Source organism: Phoenix dactylifera, chromosome 5, assembly GCF_051530095.1.
Source record: "Phoenix dactylifera cultivar Ajwa chromosome 5, Ajwa_hap1_PhDact_Kaust_v1.1, whole genome shotgun sequence".
In the NCBI taxonomy this organism is placed as follows: Eukaryota; Viridiplantae; Streptophyta; class Magnoliopsida; order Arecales; family Arecaceae; genus Phoenix; species Phoenix dactylifera.
This window is the reverse complement of record NC_143194.1, coordinates 23388779-23407564: the sequence shown is the minus strand read 5'-3', so window position 1 is coordinate 23407564 and position 18786 is coordinate 23388779. Positions and strand designations below refer to the sequence as shown.

General features: G+C 44.2%; 1 protein-coding gene across 2 annotated transcripts; it reads right to left on the bottom strand.

Moving 5' to 3' along the window:
• Positions 1 to 928: 928 nt before the first annotated feature.
• On the bottom strand, positions 929 to 7719 carry LOC103718282 (uncharacterized). Of its 2 annotated transcripts, XM_088721898.2 has the most exons (4): positions 7352 to 7719; positions 6607 to 6680; positions 1303 to 1392; positions 929 to 1215 (listed from the first exon to the last, which is right to left on the bottom strand). In XM_088721898.2, exons 1-3 carry the CDS (start codon positions 7634 to 7636, stop codon positions 1317 to 1319), a joined length of 435 nt encoding a protein of 144 aa, XP_088578024.1. In that variant the 5' UTR covers positions 7637 to 7719; the 3' UTR covers positions 929 to 1215; positions 1303 to 1316. The 2 variants fall into 2 exon arrangements, with proteins under 2 accessions (XP_088578024.1, XP_008805245.3); XM_008807023.6 differs by having other exon boundaries at positions 929 to 1392; positions 7352 to 7688.
• Positions 7720 to 18786: the final 11067 nt, after the last annotated feature.

Below are 18786 nucleotides of genomic sequence, written 5' to 3'. Positions count from 1 at the left end.
CGTATCTAGCTTGAAGGCCATAAGAGCATTTGAAGGAGAGAGTTTCCAGAGTGCGAATAACTTCCTGTGCCAGTTAAATATGATCAAAAATAGATCGTGATGCAACAAAATCTGTTTGCTCTGGGGCAATAGTAATAGGCAGATAAGGTTTCAATATGCTGACAATAATCTTCGCAATAAGTTTATACAGCGTAGAAATCAGGCTTTTAGGCCTGAAGTGCGAGACCTTTGAGGGATTGCTCACTTTAGGAACAAGAACAAAGTAGTCTTCCAAGAAACAAAAGCGAAGGAACCTGAGTATGAATCTGAAATCTAGTAGCTGACATCATTTGAAAAGGGATTCGATCCAGCAGGTTTAGCTCTATTAATTTTTTCTTTCTGCTAATAACAAAGATGAGAGGGGCCCAAGGAATATCGACTGCAATCCTTTGATTGATGGAATCATGTTTCAAAAAAACTTTTGCTGTTATATTTTAAATATAAAAAACCCCTAATTTTTAAAGTGCATTTAATTTGTATAAGCTCGTTTAGAATTATAACTACTGTCTCTCAAGCATGGTCCCATATCCCAAGCTACTTAAAAAACTGACATCCTAAATCTTGATTCAGCTAAAAGCCTCAAGCATTCTCTCCAGAAACCTCTTAAACAATACATCTACTTCTTGTGGGCTACCTCCCAATCAATCTTTATTCAGCTTTCACTTAATTGCAAACACAACTTAATCCGATTATTAGTATACAATGGTAACAGTTGTCTTTGCTGCCAGAATTGGAAGATCACTTCACCATGCAACACATAGCACGGAGGTCATCTTTGCTCCATGAGATCATACAGTTACCCATGTGTTGAATGAATGGAACTACATCCTTTCTTTCACAAGACATCTAACTAGAAGTTGCTTAGCCATGGAAAAAAGAACAGGAGGTCATAACAGTCCAGGATATCAATAATCAACAGAAAAGCAAAGTTGAGGACAACAAAGATAAACAGCCATCCATTCCTATACCAAGTACAGCAGGAAATGAAATTGAAACACAAAACATGATCACTAATAATAAACATGCCAGAGACTGTGAGCATCTTCCCTTCATATGGAAATTCAGAAATTTGCACATGAACATCCATATGACTAATGGAAGCAACTCTGAACCTGAAGCAGAGTTGTGCTTAAGAGGACTATTGGTAACATGCCAAGCCTTCCATCCATATCCTGTCTGCTACAAGAAAATAAATTTCCAATATTAGTTTTGATAATGTCAAAATTCTCAGATTTCATCGAGCATGCTACTTTTTATCATTACGAAGAATTGTTTTATCAACTGGAGGGACCACTGCTCCCTCTCTCCCCACTGCAGCAGTAGAAGTGAGGCAGCTTAACTCGACCGCAACTCCTGTAAGGTACATAAAATAAACTTCATAATCCAATTCAGCACCAGTTAATTAACAAAGGATAATTTCAACCACTGTCCAAGAAGATCTAGAATATGTATAAACATCATCCATAATAACTTGTGGCAGTTAGATGTAAGACTTGTTAGTTTAATAAAGATGAAAAACTCTATAAAAGTTAACAACTTTGCTGAAACTGTTACATTCACATATATGGATTCTGTTTCTCTCCGGTTTGCCTGCAGAATTCTCACCAGATTCAACTGCTTTTTTGCTTCAGTTTCTACTGTTGCAGAACACTGCTGGTATCTCATTTGAACCACTGCTCTGTCCTATTGGCCCCATTGGTCAGTTAGGTCCCTCGGTCTTTCCTAGATGACCTCCAGAGTACTATGGAAGTCTTCCTCCATTCTAGTTCCCTTACTTTTAGAGAATAGTGGTTTTAAATACAGAGTGCCGATACATCAAGACAGGGATTCTTTAAAATGAAGGTCCTGTATATAGCACATAGTGGCACCCTTAAGAAATGATCCAATCCACAAGATAGAAAAGAGAGGAATTTCTAGTTTGGTGGTCTAATCATCATATCTGAGTTTCAGGTGACCACATATATGAAGTCTTAGTTCTCAAGTCAAAGTATTTGATGTGAAAGTGAGTTAAGGAGTCTCTATGGCATTTAAAAGTCATGAAATGACTTCTTAGGCTTCACAAGATGTAATAGTCTAAAACCGCCTTGATTGAAGTAGAAAATATTGGAGGCACACTGAGCATGATCGCTCCGAAAACACGGCCAATTTTTTTTTAAAAAAATAGAAAACATAAATTTATATCTGAGTATGTCTTGCAGAAAATCAAAACATCAATAATTATGAATATAAAGTGACTAGTGATATAACTAGGATCTAAGGCTCCGTTTAGGGGAGCTTTTGAAGCCCTCCAAAAGCACTTTTAGATAAAAAATGATGTTTGGTAAAAATTTCGGAAAGCTGTTTCAGCTTTTTCGGAAAGCTGAAAACAGCTTTTTGGCAGAAGCTCCATTTTGGAGCTTTCCGAAAACGCTGTTTTGGAGCTCTATTTTTGACCAAAAATACCTCCATTTAAAAAAAAAACTACCCAAAATGCTCATCTCACCGTCTGCTCGTCTCCCACCCACCCCCTCCCTCTTCCCTGCTGCCGCCCCCCATGCTCCCGCCCCCACGGTGGGGAGGTACCGAAGAAGAGGAAGAAGGGTCTCGGTCTCCCCCTTTCCGCGGCCGCTGTCGGCCACGATGTCCCCGTCACGGATGGGAAGGTGCCAAAGAAGGAGGTCGGTCGCCGCGGATGTCTCCGCCCCCACAGTGGGGAGGTGCCGAAGAAGAGGAAGAAGAAGGAGGCGCCCTCCCGCTTTCTGTGGCCGCCGCCGGCCATGACCTGCCCCCCTCCTACGTCCACCACGGCCCGGCTCCTTGTCGGCGCCGTCGAGAACACTTCGCAGAGGGTCAGCCGCGGCCGCCGAGATTGCCGCAGGCGCCGCCGGCCATGGCCTGGCCCCGTCCCACGGCCGCCGCGGCCTGGCCCCCTTTCGGCGCCGCCAGCTGCGCGGGAGGAGAAGAAAGGAGAAGGGGGGAGAGGAAGGAAGGAGAAAAAGAGAAAAAAAAAGAAAAGAAAAAGAAAAGGAAAAAAAAGAAGAAAAGGAAAACAAAAAGAGAAGAAAAGAAAAGAAAAGAATAAATAAATAAATAAATAAATGTCTAAATAAATATTTATATAAATGAAATGAAACAAATTTAAAAAGAAGTCGTCCGGTCAAGGCTAAACCTCAGGAGTGACACAGAATCCTCCGATGAAGAAGAAGAAAGATGTGAGCCAGGAACCAGATTTGAACTGGTGACACGAGGATTTTCAGTCCTCTGCTCTACCAGAATGAATGAATGAATAAGTAAATAAAATAATAAATAAATATATTTCAATGAATAAAATAATAAATAAATAAATGCATAAATAAATAATAAATAACAAATTAAACAGATAATCTGTTAAAGAGATAAATGGTCATTAGAAGGGTGAAAAATTAACTTATACTAATAATTATAATATTTTATACATTTATTGTTGTATTATACTACAAATATAATATTATATTACATTATATCATAATACATTAATATGTTATGTTAAATAATTTAATATTATGTTATATTATGAAAAATTAATTTATACTAATAATTATAATATTTTATACCTTTATTATTGTATTATACTATAAATATTATATTATATTACATTATATCATAATATATCAATATTTTATTTAAATAATTTAATATTATGTTATATTATGAAAAATTAATTTATACTAATAATTATAATATTTTATACCTTTATTATTGCATTATACTATAAATATAATATATATTACATTATAGCATAATACATTAATATGTTATGTTAAATAATTTAATATTATGTTATATTATGAAAAATTAATTTACTCTAATAATTATATTACTATTATGCTATGCTATACAATGTCATATTACTATATTATAATAATATTATTTTACATTACAGTAATATTATACTATATCGTATATTTATGTATTAATATATGTTATGTTTTATTATGCTCTGTTGTATAATACTATGCAATGTCCTTTATGGTAATTTTGTCATACAAAAACACTTTCTCAATTTATTTACCAAACACATGTTAAAGTACCACAACACTTTAGAAATATAGTTACCAAATAGCAAATAGCCTTTTATAAAAGTTCTACTTCAGACAGCTCTACTTCCAACAGCTTTACTGCCAACAGCTCCCCCAAATAGGGCCTAAATTATATAATGTTCTTATAGTATAAATGAAAGAACTCACAAATCCAACGTGATCTATCCTATCAATTGCAGGCTTTAGGTTTCTTTAGCATTTGCAGAGTAACACTGGGTTTTTATTTCTTTACCAAGCATTTCTTAGACATTCAGAGCTTGTGTAGACAATCAGATATTTTCATATTGTCCATAAAAAGGAGTTGTGATATGTGGACCTGGAATATAGTGGGCTTCCACATACCTCTCTGCACAGAAGGTCCTGACATGTCATATATGCTCTGTATATTATTTTATATCAGTAAGAAGTCACCCGTACTGCAACACAACCCAAATATGTTACTTAAGCCCGGTAGTCCCAAAAACGTGTCTTTTTTGTTTGGGGCAGCATGGAGGTGCCTTCTCTTTGCTCAGATCTTTACATGTTTCATATTCTGAAGTTCCACCAATCAGTTGTCAGCCACTACAACGTCAAATAAAGAGTTAAACCTAGATTCAGAAAGGAAAAACAATGTTTTGGTTTTCTTCTTTCTTTTCTTTTTTTCTTTACCTTAACATCTTCCAAGAAGCATGACTTCCTTGCATTCAATCTCTCTCTTTTTTGATACATATGGCACATTCTCATATGTTTGTATTCTTTAATGAAGTGATGGGTTTTCTTTTCCTTGCATCCATTTTTTTTCTCTTTTTCTGTTCATACATGGTGGTTTTATGTTTTACCTTGCCTGAGAACCTAGTAGATGTGGGTTTTCCAAAATCAGGATCTACAAGAAACATGCATGCTTATTTTTTGACAGGCACCAATGGCGGAGAACATATACATCTCCAAAGACATTCTCGCATTAGTTTGAGTTTTTCTATGTTTGTCACTCTTTTTGGATCCTGCATAGTTGTTACTATTAGTTTCTATAGTGACGTCCTTCAATATGACTTCCAACATATCTAGGGCCCATAAGCAACAAGCATTTTGCCCAGAAATATGAACTAGGACAATATGTTTGTTAAGATGGACCTAAATAATGATAGCATATTCAAAACAAGTCTTCTTTGTACTAGAATACAATAAAAATGGCCTAGAGGACAAGTTTGTCAAGATGGTGTAAGAACTCGTGCAGGTGTGTATTTAGTCTCTTATTAGTTATACACTGGAGAGATCTTGGGTACTTATACAGGAACAAGAAACCCAAATAATACTTTTTAGTTAGCCTTTTTTCAGTGAAATTCTGTATTATTACAAATGGTATCAGAGTAAACCGGTCCCTAACCCATGTGGACTAGGGGATATTACAGTATGGGCCCATTTGATGTTGATCACGGGCCAATCATTGTATTCTGATTTGAATTGATAGAATTTGGACTCTTAACCTAGAGAGGACGTAAAGGCTTCAATGGGGGAGTATGCAAGAGACCCTTGCAAACATATATTTAATCCCACATAAGTTACACATTGTTAAGCTTTTGGATACCTATGTAGGGCCAAGAAATCCAAATAATACCTTCCGGAGCGAGGTCTTAGGTTAATGCAGATGGGTTGCAATAATGACAGTGTATTTAAAAGAGGTCTTCCATGTAATAGATTGAAATAAAAATGGCCTAGATTAAAAAGAGGGAAATGCTCAAATGTTGTACAATAATATGTCATTTTCTGTTTTCTAAATGTGTTGTGTATCATTGCATGTTGGTACTCAAAGTTGGCATAATAAGGCCACCACAGGATGGTAAGCGGTACTTAGATACTTGGTTATATGACACTCAAAAGTAAGGCTCAACACATTTTTCCAACAGAATTAAGCACTTCTTAAACAAAAAGGCTTTATCATCCAATAATTTAAATTCAAATATCATAATGTGGGTTATAGTCCAGAAATTCAGTTTCAATCCAAACTCAGATTGAGACTTGGATAGTTATAGTAACAATTTCTATGGTCTCAGTCTCACAGAATATTTAAGATACAAATAATACCAATATAATTAAATTACAAGAAAAAACATTAAAAATAGAAAACTGAGATAAGTCAGATAAAATATACTAGCAAACACGTAAAAATATGACACATCATTTAGTGACAATCTAAGATACAATGTAGCACGAGAATGTTAGTTCTTAAAAGCACTAGAAAAAATACAATGTAAAATTGTAAATGGTCTGTGCAACTTTCAATCAGTAATGTTCCCAGAATGGTTGAAAACTTGAAAAATCGTTAGTAAAAATACAACTACAGATCACCTTAGAACTTGTGAAAACAAAATTTGAGCATCCTTTGTTCCAATTAAAGATGGAATTCTTAACCGTATATGTTACCATGGATAGGATTTACTATTGCAAAGTTGGAGGTGCAGTTCAAATCAAAATGATTGAACCATGTTCTGTATAAGGTAGGTCACAGAATATAGAGAAGCAGAACTCTTACTTGCATCGGACAATAACCGGAACAGGTTTCAGAGCCTTCGGTCCATTCCTTAATCCCTTCTTATGGCGGGAAACCTGCAATATAATATTCTTTGTTATCAATCTCTGGTCATTCTACAAATTCTTTCATATGCACAAGAATTCCAGAAACCTGCACTGTTGCTGGAAAAAGGCATGCAAGTTACTAGCGAACACCCATGCAGAAAGACAGCCAATATCCTATACTAAAAGGAAGAAGTACAACCAAAATTCAAGATATAACGACTAAACTATAAAAGTAATTCGATAAATAAAAATCAGAAGTTGAGCAACAAATAAATAATTTATTCAGGCATGCAGCAATAGGCAAAACAAAACAGGTAGAAGTAAAGGAGTACAGAGTATACTAATAGTAGCTACAGACATACAGCAAAAGCTACAATTTTAAGAGAATACTAGAGTTTACAATTTGTCGGAGAACAATTCACTACAGGTTTTATCATCAATAAGCTGGGAGCTCTAGTACTTGCATGCCCAAGTTGTTAAAATCCCCAGCCTAGTAATTCTTGAAACCTATGAAATAATAGCAGTGTCCATAGCTTATGTTGGCGCAAAGCAATTCAACAAATACCTGGAAGGCAAGGTGGTATACGAGATCAACAAAAAGACAACAATCCATTCAATTCCAATATTATACAAAGCAGCACTTCAGGGGAGAAGGATAATTAGAAGGGAACCCAAAGCACAAGAAGTATAGCAGGGCATACCTTTTTCTTGGGGACGGCCATGAGCTCCATGGAGGCGCCGAAGGAGAAGTGGGGAAGGGAGGGAGCCGCTGCAGGAGGGGCCTGGGCGAAGGGATTCTCGAGAGAGACGGAGGGAAGGAAAGGACGAGGAAGAAGCGCCAGGTGGGAGGAAGCTCGCCGGAACAAAGACGCCGCCATTGCTTCCCGAGCTGTCGCTCTCCCTCTCACGCCCGCAGCTTTTACGCTGTTAATTAAGACTGCAAATGGGTCGGGTCGACCCGTGACCCGACCCGATCCGACCCGCATAGACCGCGATCCGAATTGTAAGATTTGCGGATCCGGATTGGGTTCTAAAATTGGACCGGACCATTTTTTGAGTCGGGTCTAGTTTTATTGAATCTGGACCCGACCCGACCCGACTCATTATTTTTTTTTTTTTTGGGTCTATTTCGGGTTTACTAAATCTGGACCCGATTCCGACCCGAACCGACCCGAACCCGAAATGGAGCGGTATAAATTGAAATCACAGCGCTGGGTTTTTCTTCTCCCGAATCCCTATCGCCATTCGTCATCCTCTCTTCGCCGTCCTCCGAGTCGGGTCGACCGTGACCAGCGATGAAGCGGTGGTTCATGGCGTATGGGTTGTTGGTGGAGATGAAATGGAATGAGAGGAGGGGGACGGCGAAGAGCGCGACGAAGCGGTTGATGCCGGAGCACTGGTCGGGGCTGAATATCCTCCACCATTTGACAGAGCCATAGGCCAGGAACATGGCGACGTAGAGCGGGACTACCGCCGTGAGGACGTGGTAGAGATCGGCAGCTGTGATCATCCTGTCGACGAGGTTTGGAAGAGAAGTTGGAGAAGAGAATGAGCTATCGATTTGGCTTCAAACGACAGAGCAAAACAGAAGGAAACCCAAACGCCGAGCTCTCAAGTTTTTGGTTTAACTCGGGACAGGTATAGCAGCAAGAAAGCCAGAGAAGCAGACCCAAGATGGTTTCTTTAATGCATGGGAGATATCTCAGATATGTTCTTGTGCCAGAAGAAGAAGAAGAAGACACCAAGTGAGGGAACACTGAACTAAATATGGGTCATGTGCCAGTTTTCTGCAATAGAATTGGATTTCTGCAATGGGATTTTTTTGTCCTCCTGAGTCCTAAGAGGGGAGCAGGGAGACACCAAGTCCCGTCCAATCAGTCATATAGATAAAAAATACTGTGATATGAAATTTGGCTTATAGACCGGCAGAAGCCATGGGTCATCTGTTCTGACTGGAGGTGGTCACCCAGCACCTCATAATTATGATATGACCAAATTAGATTTACCCAAATTCTTTCCAAAAAAAAAATGGTAATATCTAATCCACACCGATCCGATCCGACTCAGACTAGTCCAATCTGATTCGAATAGTTTATTGGGCCAAAAATTATAGGTATGGATCCAACTCGATCCGATTTTCAATCGAATCGGACCTGAGAGCCTGACATTTGGGTCAACCGTCTCATTAATGGATGAGTTGCCATGTGGGAACGTGAGAGCCTCATTCATGCCGATTTTGAGTATAAGAACACACCCAATGAATAATTAAGTGTCAGCCCCAGCCTATAGTCATATGAATTTATTTTTAAGACCCCCAAGCTTAAAGAACCTGCATAAATATGGTGCCTAACAATCTTAGCTGATACTACTGAAAACAAAAGAGTAAAATAATTATAGTACCATTTTCTTACAATTATAGAGTAAATGGGATATTGGAGGAAAACAACAAAAATAAATTTTCTAGATTGGTATAACGGGCTAGCAAGATACAAATTTCTCCTCCATCCCAATATATTTTATTGCATTATATATTTTAATATACAAAACAATTATACGTATTTGAAATTTGAATTTATATATGTCAGGGGCGGTCCAATGCATTTAGGGGCCTAAGATTCGACTCACCAAAAGAGGCTTTTTTTAAAAAATAATAAAAAAATAATTTTTTAATAAGTGCAAAATACTTTAAAAATTTATTAAAAAATAATTCATTTAGTTTTTTAAGATGCAAAATTGCTAATCAAACTTTTGAGTTGGACAGAGAGTTTTGTCCGATGGTGTCCTCCTGGGACATACTTGGCACCAGTTCATAGGCAGTCTGGGGAGGTGCTACTACATTTAACCGTTTAATGCGTTTTGCCCATCCACAGGTTGTTATTATTGATTGTTCATTTCATCATTTGTAGCTATTAACTTTTTGAATAAAGTCCTATGTTGTAAAAAAATAGTCCAACTACTTTCAGCTTTCCTTTTTGAATAATGGAAAGAAAGAAACAATGGCTCGAACAACAGAATATCAAATTATCACAGACAGAAAAACAGAGAATACAAGTTAAGCTAGTCCTCGGAAGTAATTATAAATTGCCCCAACAGATCAATAAACAACAGACAAATGCCTAAATTAGATATCTGAATATGCCTAAATTCTGCAACTGAAAACCCTTTTTTTCAAATGAAATCATGTCCTGGAAATTACAGTAGGCAACAACCAACAAGCTTTCTTAATGCCAAGCTTAATACCCGGGGCTGAAATACAAGGAACAATACGGAACAATCATACAGTTAATTACATATTCTTTCAGGAGTTCTAAAATTTGATTGCACAACCATATGGACCAATGCCTATATTTTTGTGTTTTTTTTTTTGTTGGGGGGTGGGGGGTGGGGGTGGGGAGATGGGGGGACAGAGGAAGAAAAACTTTAGCAATCCAGGTTAATGCTCAGAAAGGATGTGATCCACACATAAAGAGAGGAAAATGATTTGCATATATTTCAGAAAAGTCAAGCTAAATATTTCAGTATGCAAAAATTGCACCCTATAAAAGAAAATCTTCAATATAATGTTATGAAACCTTTACAACAAACCCAAAATAACAAGACTTAAAAGCATACATAATACGAGAAGATAAAGCTCAACATCAAACACACCATCATTAGGCAAAATCTAAGAGCTCTACTACACTGAATAGGAACCAACATTATATAGTGGGTTTTTCTCCCATTTTAGCAATTCAATCCAGCAACTAATATCAGTGTTACAGCCTCCACACTAGTTCCTGTGAAAATACCATCCTATGCAAGAAGACTGGATTGCCAGAGAGATCATGAAACATTGGCTTGATGGCATGGAATGCAAGCTACCTTGCCAAGAGTATCATGTCATCATGGACGGTTACCACCCCAACCATTCTATAGGGTCCAGAGAACCAAAAAGGCCATTTGTCAAAGTTCAGTTTGAGAGTGCATCAAAAAAGGAAAAGGGGATGCATGCCACTCTAATTGAATCCAGCCTGCTGATATCACAAATAACTATCACATTTTTGCAAGATGAAGGGATTACAATCGAACAACTTCCAGACATCCACATTACCACTCATGGGATCCACCACCATTAGTCCACAGTCAAGTTACCAAAAATAGATTTCACTCAACTTCTTTAAAGAATGTCCAAAGTGTCATTCAGAAACAATCAACTACAAATCCATTTCAATAATCTCCTTAGTATCATTACATAATAATAATCTCAAAAGAATAGCTTAATTAGCAAGATTTATCCTCTCTGTGGGGTCGAGTCCATGGATCAAAGCATCACATCAAGTTTTGAGAAACCTTGATGAACGCTAAACCCAGCATAGGTGATGAACTCCTAGTCGATCCAACTTGGGAAAGAGAAGGGCCTACTAGTCATGAATTAGTATTTGAGATACTATTAAATTGTTAACTAGTCTAAATTAACAAAAGCAAATGGGCCATGTGTCAAACAATAAAGGAGTTTGCTTAATCCTTGTTATTCCAAGACATCATGCAAAAGTATAAGGCTAAAAATCATCAAAGTGACATTTTTCCAACATAAAAATATGTCCAACAAATGAACCATCTCTTGTTGTACCTTTTTTGATTCTTGCATATGCAATCTAGTCCTAGGAGGTATCCTTCCCAAAAAGCATATTAATCTGTATGGTTTAGTCTCACCAAATTCAACTCCATTAGTGGTTCTGTAATCAATTTCCAGTGCAGATACTGAAAAGTACTGATTGATCATAAGATGAATACAGGAAAGATAGGTAGACAAATAGCTATATCAAACCTAAGATATTAGAAGCAACATTTCCTCATTCAGATTGAGGCGTAAGCAATCTTAGATCATGATCATCTAGAGAAAATTTCATAATGTTCAGCCGGGACAAATCAGATTAGATTAATTGATTTTGGGTTTGATTTTGATAATGTTATAAAAGAGACAGTCTAAATCCATGTTCAATCAGGGGTCTGGGTTTGGTCTGTCATAGTGGCATAAATCATCACTATATCTAGCCCATGTGTCAGGAAGAGAAATTAACAACTAGGAAAGAACAAAATTTATATACATAGGGATTAATAAATAAATAAATAAAACTAAAAATGGGAAGAAAAATGAGAACTAAGAAAAAGAAGACGAGAAGGAAGAGTGAGAAAAGAAGGAAGAGAGGAGAGGGAAAAGGAGAGAAAAATGTCCGACAGTGGGTGGCAGATATCTGGCGGTCAGTCACGGTGGAGTCGGCAGTGAAGACAGCAACGACTGCAACGGCAGCCAGCGGAGGTAGCAAGATCGAGAAGAAAGTCTCGTTTTGGCCCAAAAATAGAGGAATGGGGCTCGGTTTAGGGTTTGCTCGCTAGATAACCACATGGAGGAGGTGAAGGGTTTACCAAGGGTGGTGGTAGCCACTGGAGCTCAGCCGAAGACAGTTGGTTCCGACGGTTTTATGGTGGCGATGCTCGAAACATGCGAAGAAATGTAGAACAGGATATGGTGCGGACACCAGTGCCAGATCACCCGCCATACGGGTCTATAGTCACCACAAGAGGATGGTCCAGCCAGTTCGATTTTATTTTGGAGTGATGTTATGTTATTCGGGCTTATTAGGGTATTTTGTTATTTGACAGCCTTTAGGACTTATTTTGAGGATCTTTTGTGAGACTAGTTTCTTTTAGGGGGATTTTTGCATTTTCTGGGTCTATAAATATGTAAACTATACATCATTTAGGGTTATGCTATGATGAATAAAGATTTGTGATTTTCTTCTTTAGCCTTGGTGTGAAGCCTTGAGCTAGGGCTAGGTGCGAAGCCTACTTCTCTTCCTCTCTTCTTCCTCTTCTCTTCTTCCTCTCTCTTTCTCCCTCTTTTCCCCTTGCTGTCCTGCATCAGCTTTGGTATCAAAACCAAGAGCTTTGCCTCCGTCACCAAAGCTTTCCGATATTGTGGCCATTGTTTCTCCAGTCCCCAAATCTTCGACTGTCGTGGGTCTTGCCCTTCACGTGGGGGTTCAAACTTCACGCGAGATCCAGACCTTGGTCAGACTCCTTCTTTTTGGGGGAGACGCGAAGGATGCTATCTTCGAGGTATCTTCTCTTCAAGCCAAGAAATGGTCCCTGCTCATCTTTCAAACCAAAAACCCAAACCCTTTTCCCCTGTGTGTTCCCCTTCATCCGACGGCGCATGACGAAGACAAGCTGGCGAGCAGACATGAGAAGCGGAGCACGCCCGATCTCGAGTGACCCGATGCCACCCTCCTGCCCCGCAATGCCATCACCCATCATTCGGAGTCGAGGAAGAACTCCAACACCACCTTCGGTCGCCTCCCTTGACCACGGCCGTCCCATTTCCACCTACAATCCTTTGCCCGGCCATTACCACGCTATGCGATCCATGGAAACAGATAACAACTTGCAAACCCTTCCCCGCAAAACCCATGAAGGAGCCGGATCAGAAGCGGGTTATCGGAGCAGATTCCCCGCTAACCCGAATCCAGTCAAGTTGGAAAAAAAGAAAGAAAGAAAAAAAAAGTGCATGTGACCGTTAAGTCACGCACGTGAACCGGTTGCGGGTTATCGGAGTGGGTCGAGCTCGATAACTCGAATCCTATCAAATCCCAAAAAAAAAAAAAAAAAAGTGTGTACGTTCATCTTCTCCCTCTGTCTGCAGCCTCCCCTCTTTCGCCGTCACCGCCGCCCTCGTAGCGCCGCTCCGCCCGTCACCGCTTCCGCCTTGCCGTCTCCCGCCTCCCCTCTGCGACCGCCTGCAGCGCCGCCCCACCCGCCGCCATCGCCATCCACTGCTACCTCCCCTCGCCGATCTCTGCCTTCACCGCCGTTTCTCGGCCTAGCACCGCCGCCGCCTCCACCTTCGCCGCTGCACCTGGCCGTCGCCTCCGTTTTCCCCCAGCCCCCTCTCTCTTCAAGGGTTCGGTGACGACCCACCGTGCACCACCACCTCCCCCCTGTTATTCATCAGGCCGCCGCCGAGCCCCTCCGCCCCTCGGTCCCCGACATCCCGTGAGCGAGCACCTCGACCGCTCTTCACGGTGTCGTTCCCTCAAACCCTCTTCCCTTTCCTCTCCACGGTTTCGTCCCCACCGCATACCACCATCGCCGTTTCCATCGGTGCGCCCCGCCCCCTTCATCTTCCACTTCTTATGGGCCAGGTCATCAGGCCCGCCCACTTCCAAGCCCAATCCACAAGCCCAACTGCACTAGTCATCCAGTCCTTTCCTCCCTCCTGCAGTCCGCGGGCCCGACAGATAAACCATCACATTGGCCCATAGAGCCCCAAAATACTTCATCTGCAGGCCCACAACCTCCAGGCATGTTTCTTCGCCTCTTTCTAGTTTGCAGGCTAGTCAGACCGGCCGAGTTGCTGTGATCAGACTAGATTCGAGCTATTTGGCGAGCTGGCTTGCCGCACTCTGATCGTCACCCTTTGCCGGGCCAGTTTTTACCAGTGATGGAGATATCTCGTGCTTCTTGGTTCGTCCACGAGGAGCGTCCGATTCTACTTAGCTCACACGAGAGGAGCTTCAATCGCTTGACCCAAACCTATTGGAGTACTACCAGAGCTATATTGAGCCGCGTTTGTCGAGGTCAACTTCTTCCCACCCGAAGAGAGTTGGTGCGGACGCCAGTACCAGATCATCCGCCATTCGAGTCTACAGTCGCCACAAGAGGATGGTCCAGCCAAATTAATTTTATTTTGGAGTGATTTTATGTTATTTAGGCTTATTAGGGTATTTTGTTATTTGATAGCTTTTAGGGCTTATTTTGAAGGTCTTTTGTGAGGCTAGTTTCTTTTAGGAGGTCTTTTGCATTTTTTGGGTTTATAAATATGGGGACCGTACATCGTTTAGGATTATGTTATGATGAATAAAGATTTTTGATTCTCTTCTTTAGCCTTGGTGTAAAGCCTTGAGCTAGGGCTAGGTGTGAAGCCTAGTTCTTTCCCCCTCTTTTTCCTCTTCTCTTCTTCCTTTTCTCTTCCCTCTCCTCTCCTTCTTCTCTCTTTCTCCCTCTTTTTTCCGCTGTCCTGCATCAGCTTTGGTATCAAAGCCAAGAAATTTGCCTCCGTCGCCAAAGCTCCCCAATTTTGTGGCCGCTGTTACTCCAGTCCCCAGATCTTCGACTATCGTGGGTCTTACCCTTCACGTGGGGGTTCAAACTTCATGCGAGATCCAGACCTCGGTCAGACTCCTCCTTGGGGAGACGCGAAGGACGTTGTCTTTGAGGTATCTTCTCTCCAAGCCAAGAAATGGATCCCTGCTCATCTTTCAAACCAAAAACACAAACCCCTCTCCCCTATGTGTTCCCCTTCATCCGACGGCGCATGAGGAAGACAAGTTGGCGAGCAGACATGAGAAGCAGAGCATGCCCGATCCCGAGTGACCCGACGCCGCCCTGCTACCCCGCGTTGCCGTCGCCTTTCATCCGGAGTCGAGGAAGAACTCCAACACCACCTCTGGTCGCCTCCCTCGATCCTTTGCCTGGCCGCTACCACGCTCCACGATCCACGAAAATAGGTAACAACCTGCAAACCCTTCCCCTCAAAGCCCCACGAAGGAGCCGGACCAGAAGTAGGTTACCAGAGCGGATTCCCTGCTAACCTGAATCCAGTCGGGTTGAAAACAAAAAAGAAAGTGCACGTGACCCTTAAGTCACGCACGTGGACCGATTGTGGGTTATCGGAGCGGGTCGAGCCCGATAATCCGAATCATATCAGATTCAAAAAAAGAAAAGAAAAGGAAAAAAGAAAAAAAGAAAAAAAAAGTGTACCTATTCATCTTCTCCCTCTATCTGCGGCCTCCCTTCCTTCACCATCGCCGCCGCCCTCGTAGCGCCACTTCGACCGTCACCGCTTCCACCTCGCCGTCTCCTGCCTCCCCTCTGTGACCGCCCACAGTGTCGCCCCACCCGCCGCCGTCGCCATCCACTGCTACCTCCCCATGCCGATCTCTGCCTTCACCGCTGTTTCTTGGCCTAGCACCGCTGCCACCTTCGCCCGTGCCTTTGCCTCCACCTTCGCTGCTGCACCAAGCCGTCACCTCCCCCCTGGCCCCCTCTCTCTTCAAGGGTTCAGTGACGACCCACCGCGCACCACCACCTCCCCCCTGTTACTCATCAGGCCGCCGCCGAGCCCCTCCTTCCCTCGATCCCAGACATCCCGTGAGCGAGCACCTCGATCGCTCTTCACGGTGCCGTTCCCCCAAACCCTCTTCCCTCTCCTCTCCACGGTTTCGTCCCCATCGCATACCACCATCGCCGTTTCCATCGGTGTGCCCCGCCCCCTTCATCTTCCACTTCCGCCGCACACAACCCATCTTCCACGTCGTCGTCCACCCTCCTTCGTCTTCCCCAATCGCCCCTCCCTTCCCTCCTTGCTTGCTCAAGGGTTTCGGCATCGAAACCCTCTTCACACCACAGCAGATTCTTCCCCCCGCCAACCCTTCCTTGCTTCTTACGGGCCCAGGTCATCAGGCCCGCCCACTTCCAAGCCCAATCCACAAGCCCAACTGCACTAGCCATCCAGCCCTTTCCTCCCTCCTATAGCCTGTAGACCCGACATATCCATTGTCACACCAGCCCACAGAGTTCCCAAAACACTTCATCTGCAGGCCTACAGCCTCCAGGCCTGTTTCTTCGCCTCTTTCTAGTTCGCAGGCCAGTCAGACCGGCCGAGTTGCTGTGATCAGACTAGATTCGCGCCATTTGGCGAGCCGGCTTGCCACACTCTGATCGTCGCCCTCCGTGGAGCCAATTTTTACTAGTGATGGAGGTATCCAGTGCTTCTTGGTTCGTTGGTCAGGAGCGTTCGATTCTACTTGGCTTACACGCGAGGAGCTTCAGCCGCTTGATCCGAACCTATTGGAGTACTACCAGAGCTACACCGAGCCGCGTTCATCGAGGTCGATTTCTTTCCACCCAGAGAGAGTTGACGCGGACACCAGTGCCAGATCACCCGTCATTTAGGTCTACTGTCGCCACAAGAGGATGGTCCAGCCAGTTTGATTTTATTTTGAAATGATTTTATATTATTTGGGTTTATTAGTGTTGCTGGTGGTCCAAACCGTGAACGATTGGCACTGCGGTGTGAACGGGGTTCCGTCTGAGTTGTCTTGGTTGGTGTTGGTTGCGCTCCACCTTCCGCCAAGAAACCTGCAAACAAGCCTTGCACCACCACCAGGGTGGTGATGGCCCTCCGACGGTCAAGTCAGAGGAGATTGGAGGAGGAGGAGAGGTGATAATCGCAAGTAAGAGAGTGCTCTGGGAGATATTGCTCACCTCCCCCCTTTCTCCCCCCAGCCGCATATATACCTGGCTGGGGGGTCTCTCAGGGGGGTTCGTTATCGTGGGGCACGATGGTGTGGCCACTGACATGGCCGTTACAGGGCGTCGTGGAGCAGCACCGGGTACGGCCACATCAGGGCATAGTGGGGCTCCGCTTTGTACGGCTGATGCAGGAGATCGTGGAGCAGCATCGGATACAGCCGTTGCAGGGAGTAGTGGAGCAGGAGGCCGCGGCGTGCCTCTGGGGAATAGCCTGTCGTTATCAAGAGATCTCCGACTCGGGGTCGGAGCGCTGGATCAAGGGGCAGCCGACTCGGGGTCGGGCTGCGGAGCCGAGGATATCCGACTCGGGGTCGGATTGCTGGATCAAAGGGCAGCCGACTCGGGGTCGGGCTGCGGAGCCGAGGATATCCGACTCGGGGTCGGATTGCTGGATCAAAGGGCAGCCGACTCGGGGTCGGGCTGCGGAGCCGAGGACGTCCGACTCGGGGTCGGAGCGCTGGATCAAAGGGCAGCCGACTCGGGGTCGGGCTGCGGAGCCGAGGACGTCCGACTCGGGGTCGGAGCGCTGGATCAAAGGGCAGCCGACTCGGGGTCGGGCTGCGGAGCCGAGGATATCCGACTCGGGGTCGGATTGCTGGATCAAAGGGCAGCCGACTCGGGGTCGGGCTGCGGAGCCGAGGACGTCCGACTCGGGGTCGGAGCGCTGGATCAAAGGGCAGCCGACTCGGGGTCGGGCTGCGGAGCCGAGGACGTCCGACTCGGGGTCGGAGCGCTGGATCAAAGGGCAGCCGACTCGGGGTCGGGCTGCGGAGCCGAGGATATCCGACTCGGGGTCGGATTGCTGGATCAAAGGGCAGCCGACTCGGGGTCGGGCTGCGGAGCCGAGGATATCCGACTCGGGGTCGGATTGCTGGATCAAAGGGCAGCCGACTCGGGGTCGGGCTGCGGAGCCGAGGATATCCGACTCGGGGTCGGATTGCTGGATCAAAGGGCAGCCGTAGTCTTCCTGGGCGCGCGTGCCGGTCACGTGGGGCATGGCGGCTTATTTCCCCCGTAACAGTAGCCCCCCACTTCCGAGCCTGGAACCAGAAGGGGAACAGGTGAAGGGAGTGATGTTTCGGGATTGCCGCCGTTCCTCGGAGAGGCGCGCGCGCTTCGAGCTCCCCGCCCTTTTTATGGCGTATGGCGGTTATTGCTGACCTGGCAGTCTGAGGATTTCGGCGGACATCCTTCCTTAATGGTGTCGATTCGCCTTTGGGGCGCGAGCGACCCTTCGGCAGCCAGGCGTCCTCTGGCGTCATCGAGGCGTCACTGGCCTTTCCGCCCATTTAATCGGGGGCCTTTCCCCGTCCGTCTTCTTCTTTACAGATATTTTCAAGTTTCCCCTTTGCGCTGCTGTTGCTGCCGTCGGACTGTTCACTTGTTTCTCCTTTGGCGCTCTCGGAGCCGTTCTTACCTCTTTTCCGGTGAGTTTTCCCCATTCTTCTACTTAGGGCTCTCCATACTTTCCCCTCTTATACTAGTGTACTCCAGTCGCTCCGGTCTTTCCCCCCTTCCTGTCCCCGTCCTGACCGTAGGTTTATTGGCCATTAGGAATGGGCGAAGTGAGAGCAGACCAAATTAAGTCGGAGCTGGTCGCCACAGACTTAGACAGACTCGTGGCTCGGTACCACCTTCCCGAGGCCTGCAACGCCACGCTCCCGGGGCCTGAGGAGAGGATGTCCCATCCTCCTCCAGGGAAGATCGCCATCAATGAGGGCATTCTCCAGGCCGGGTTCCGCTTTCCCCCTTCGGACTTGGTCATGCAGGTGCTACGGAGTTT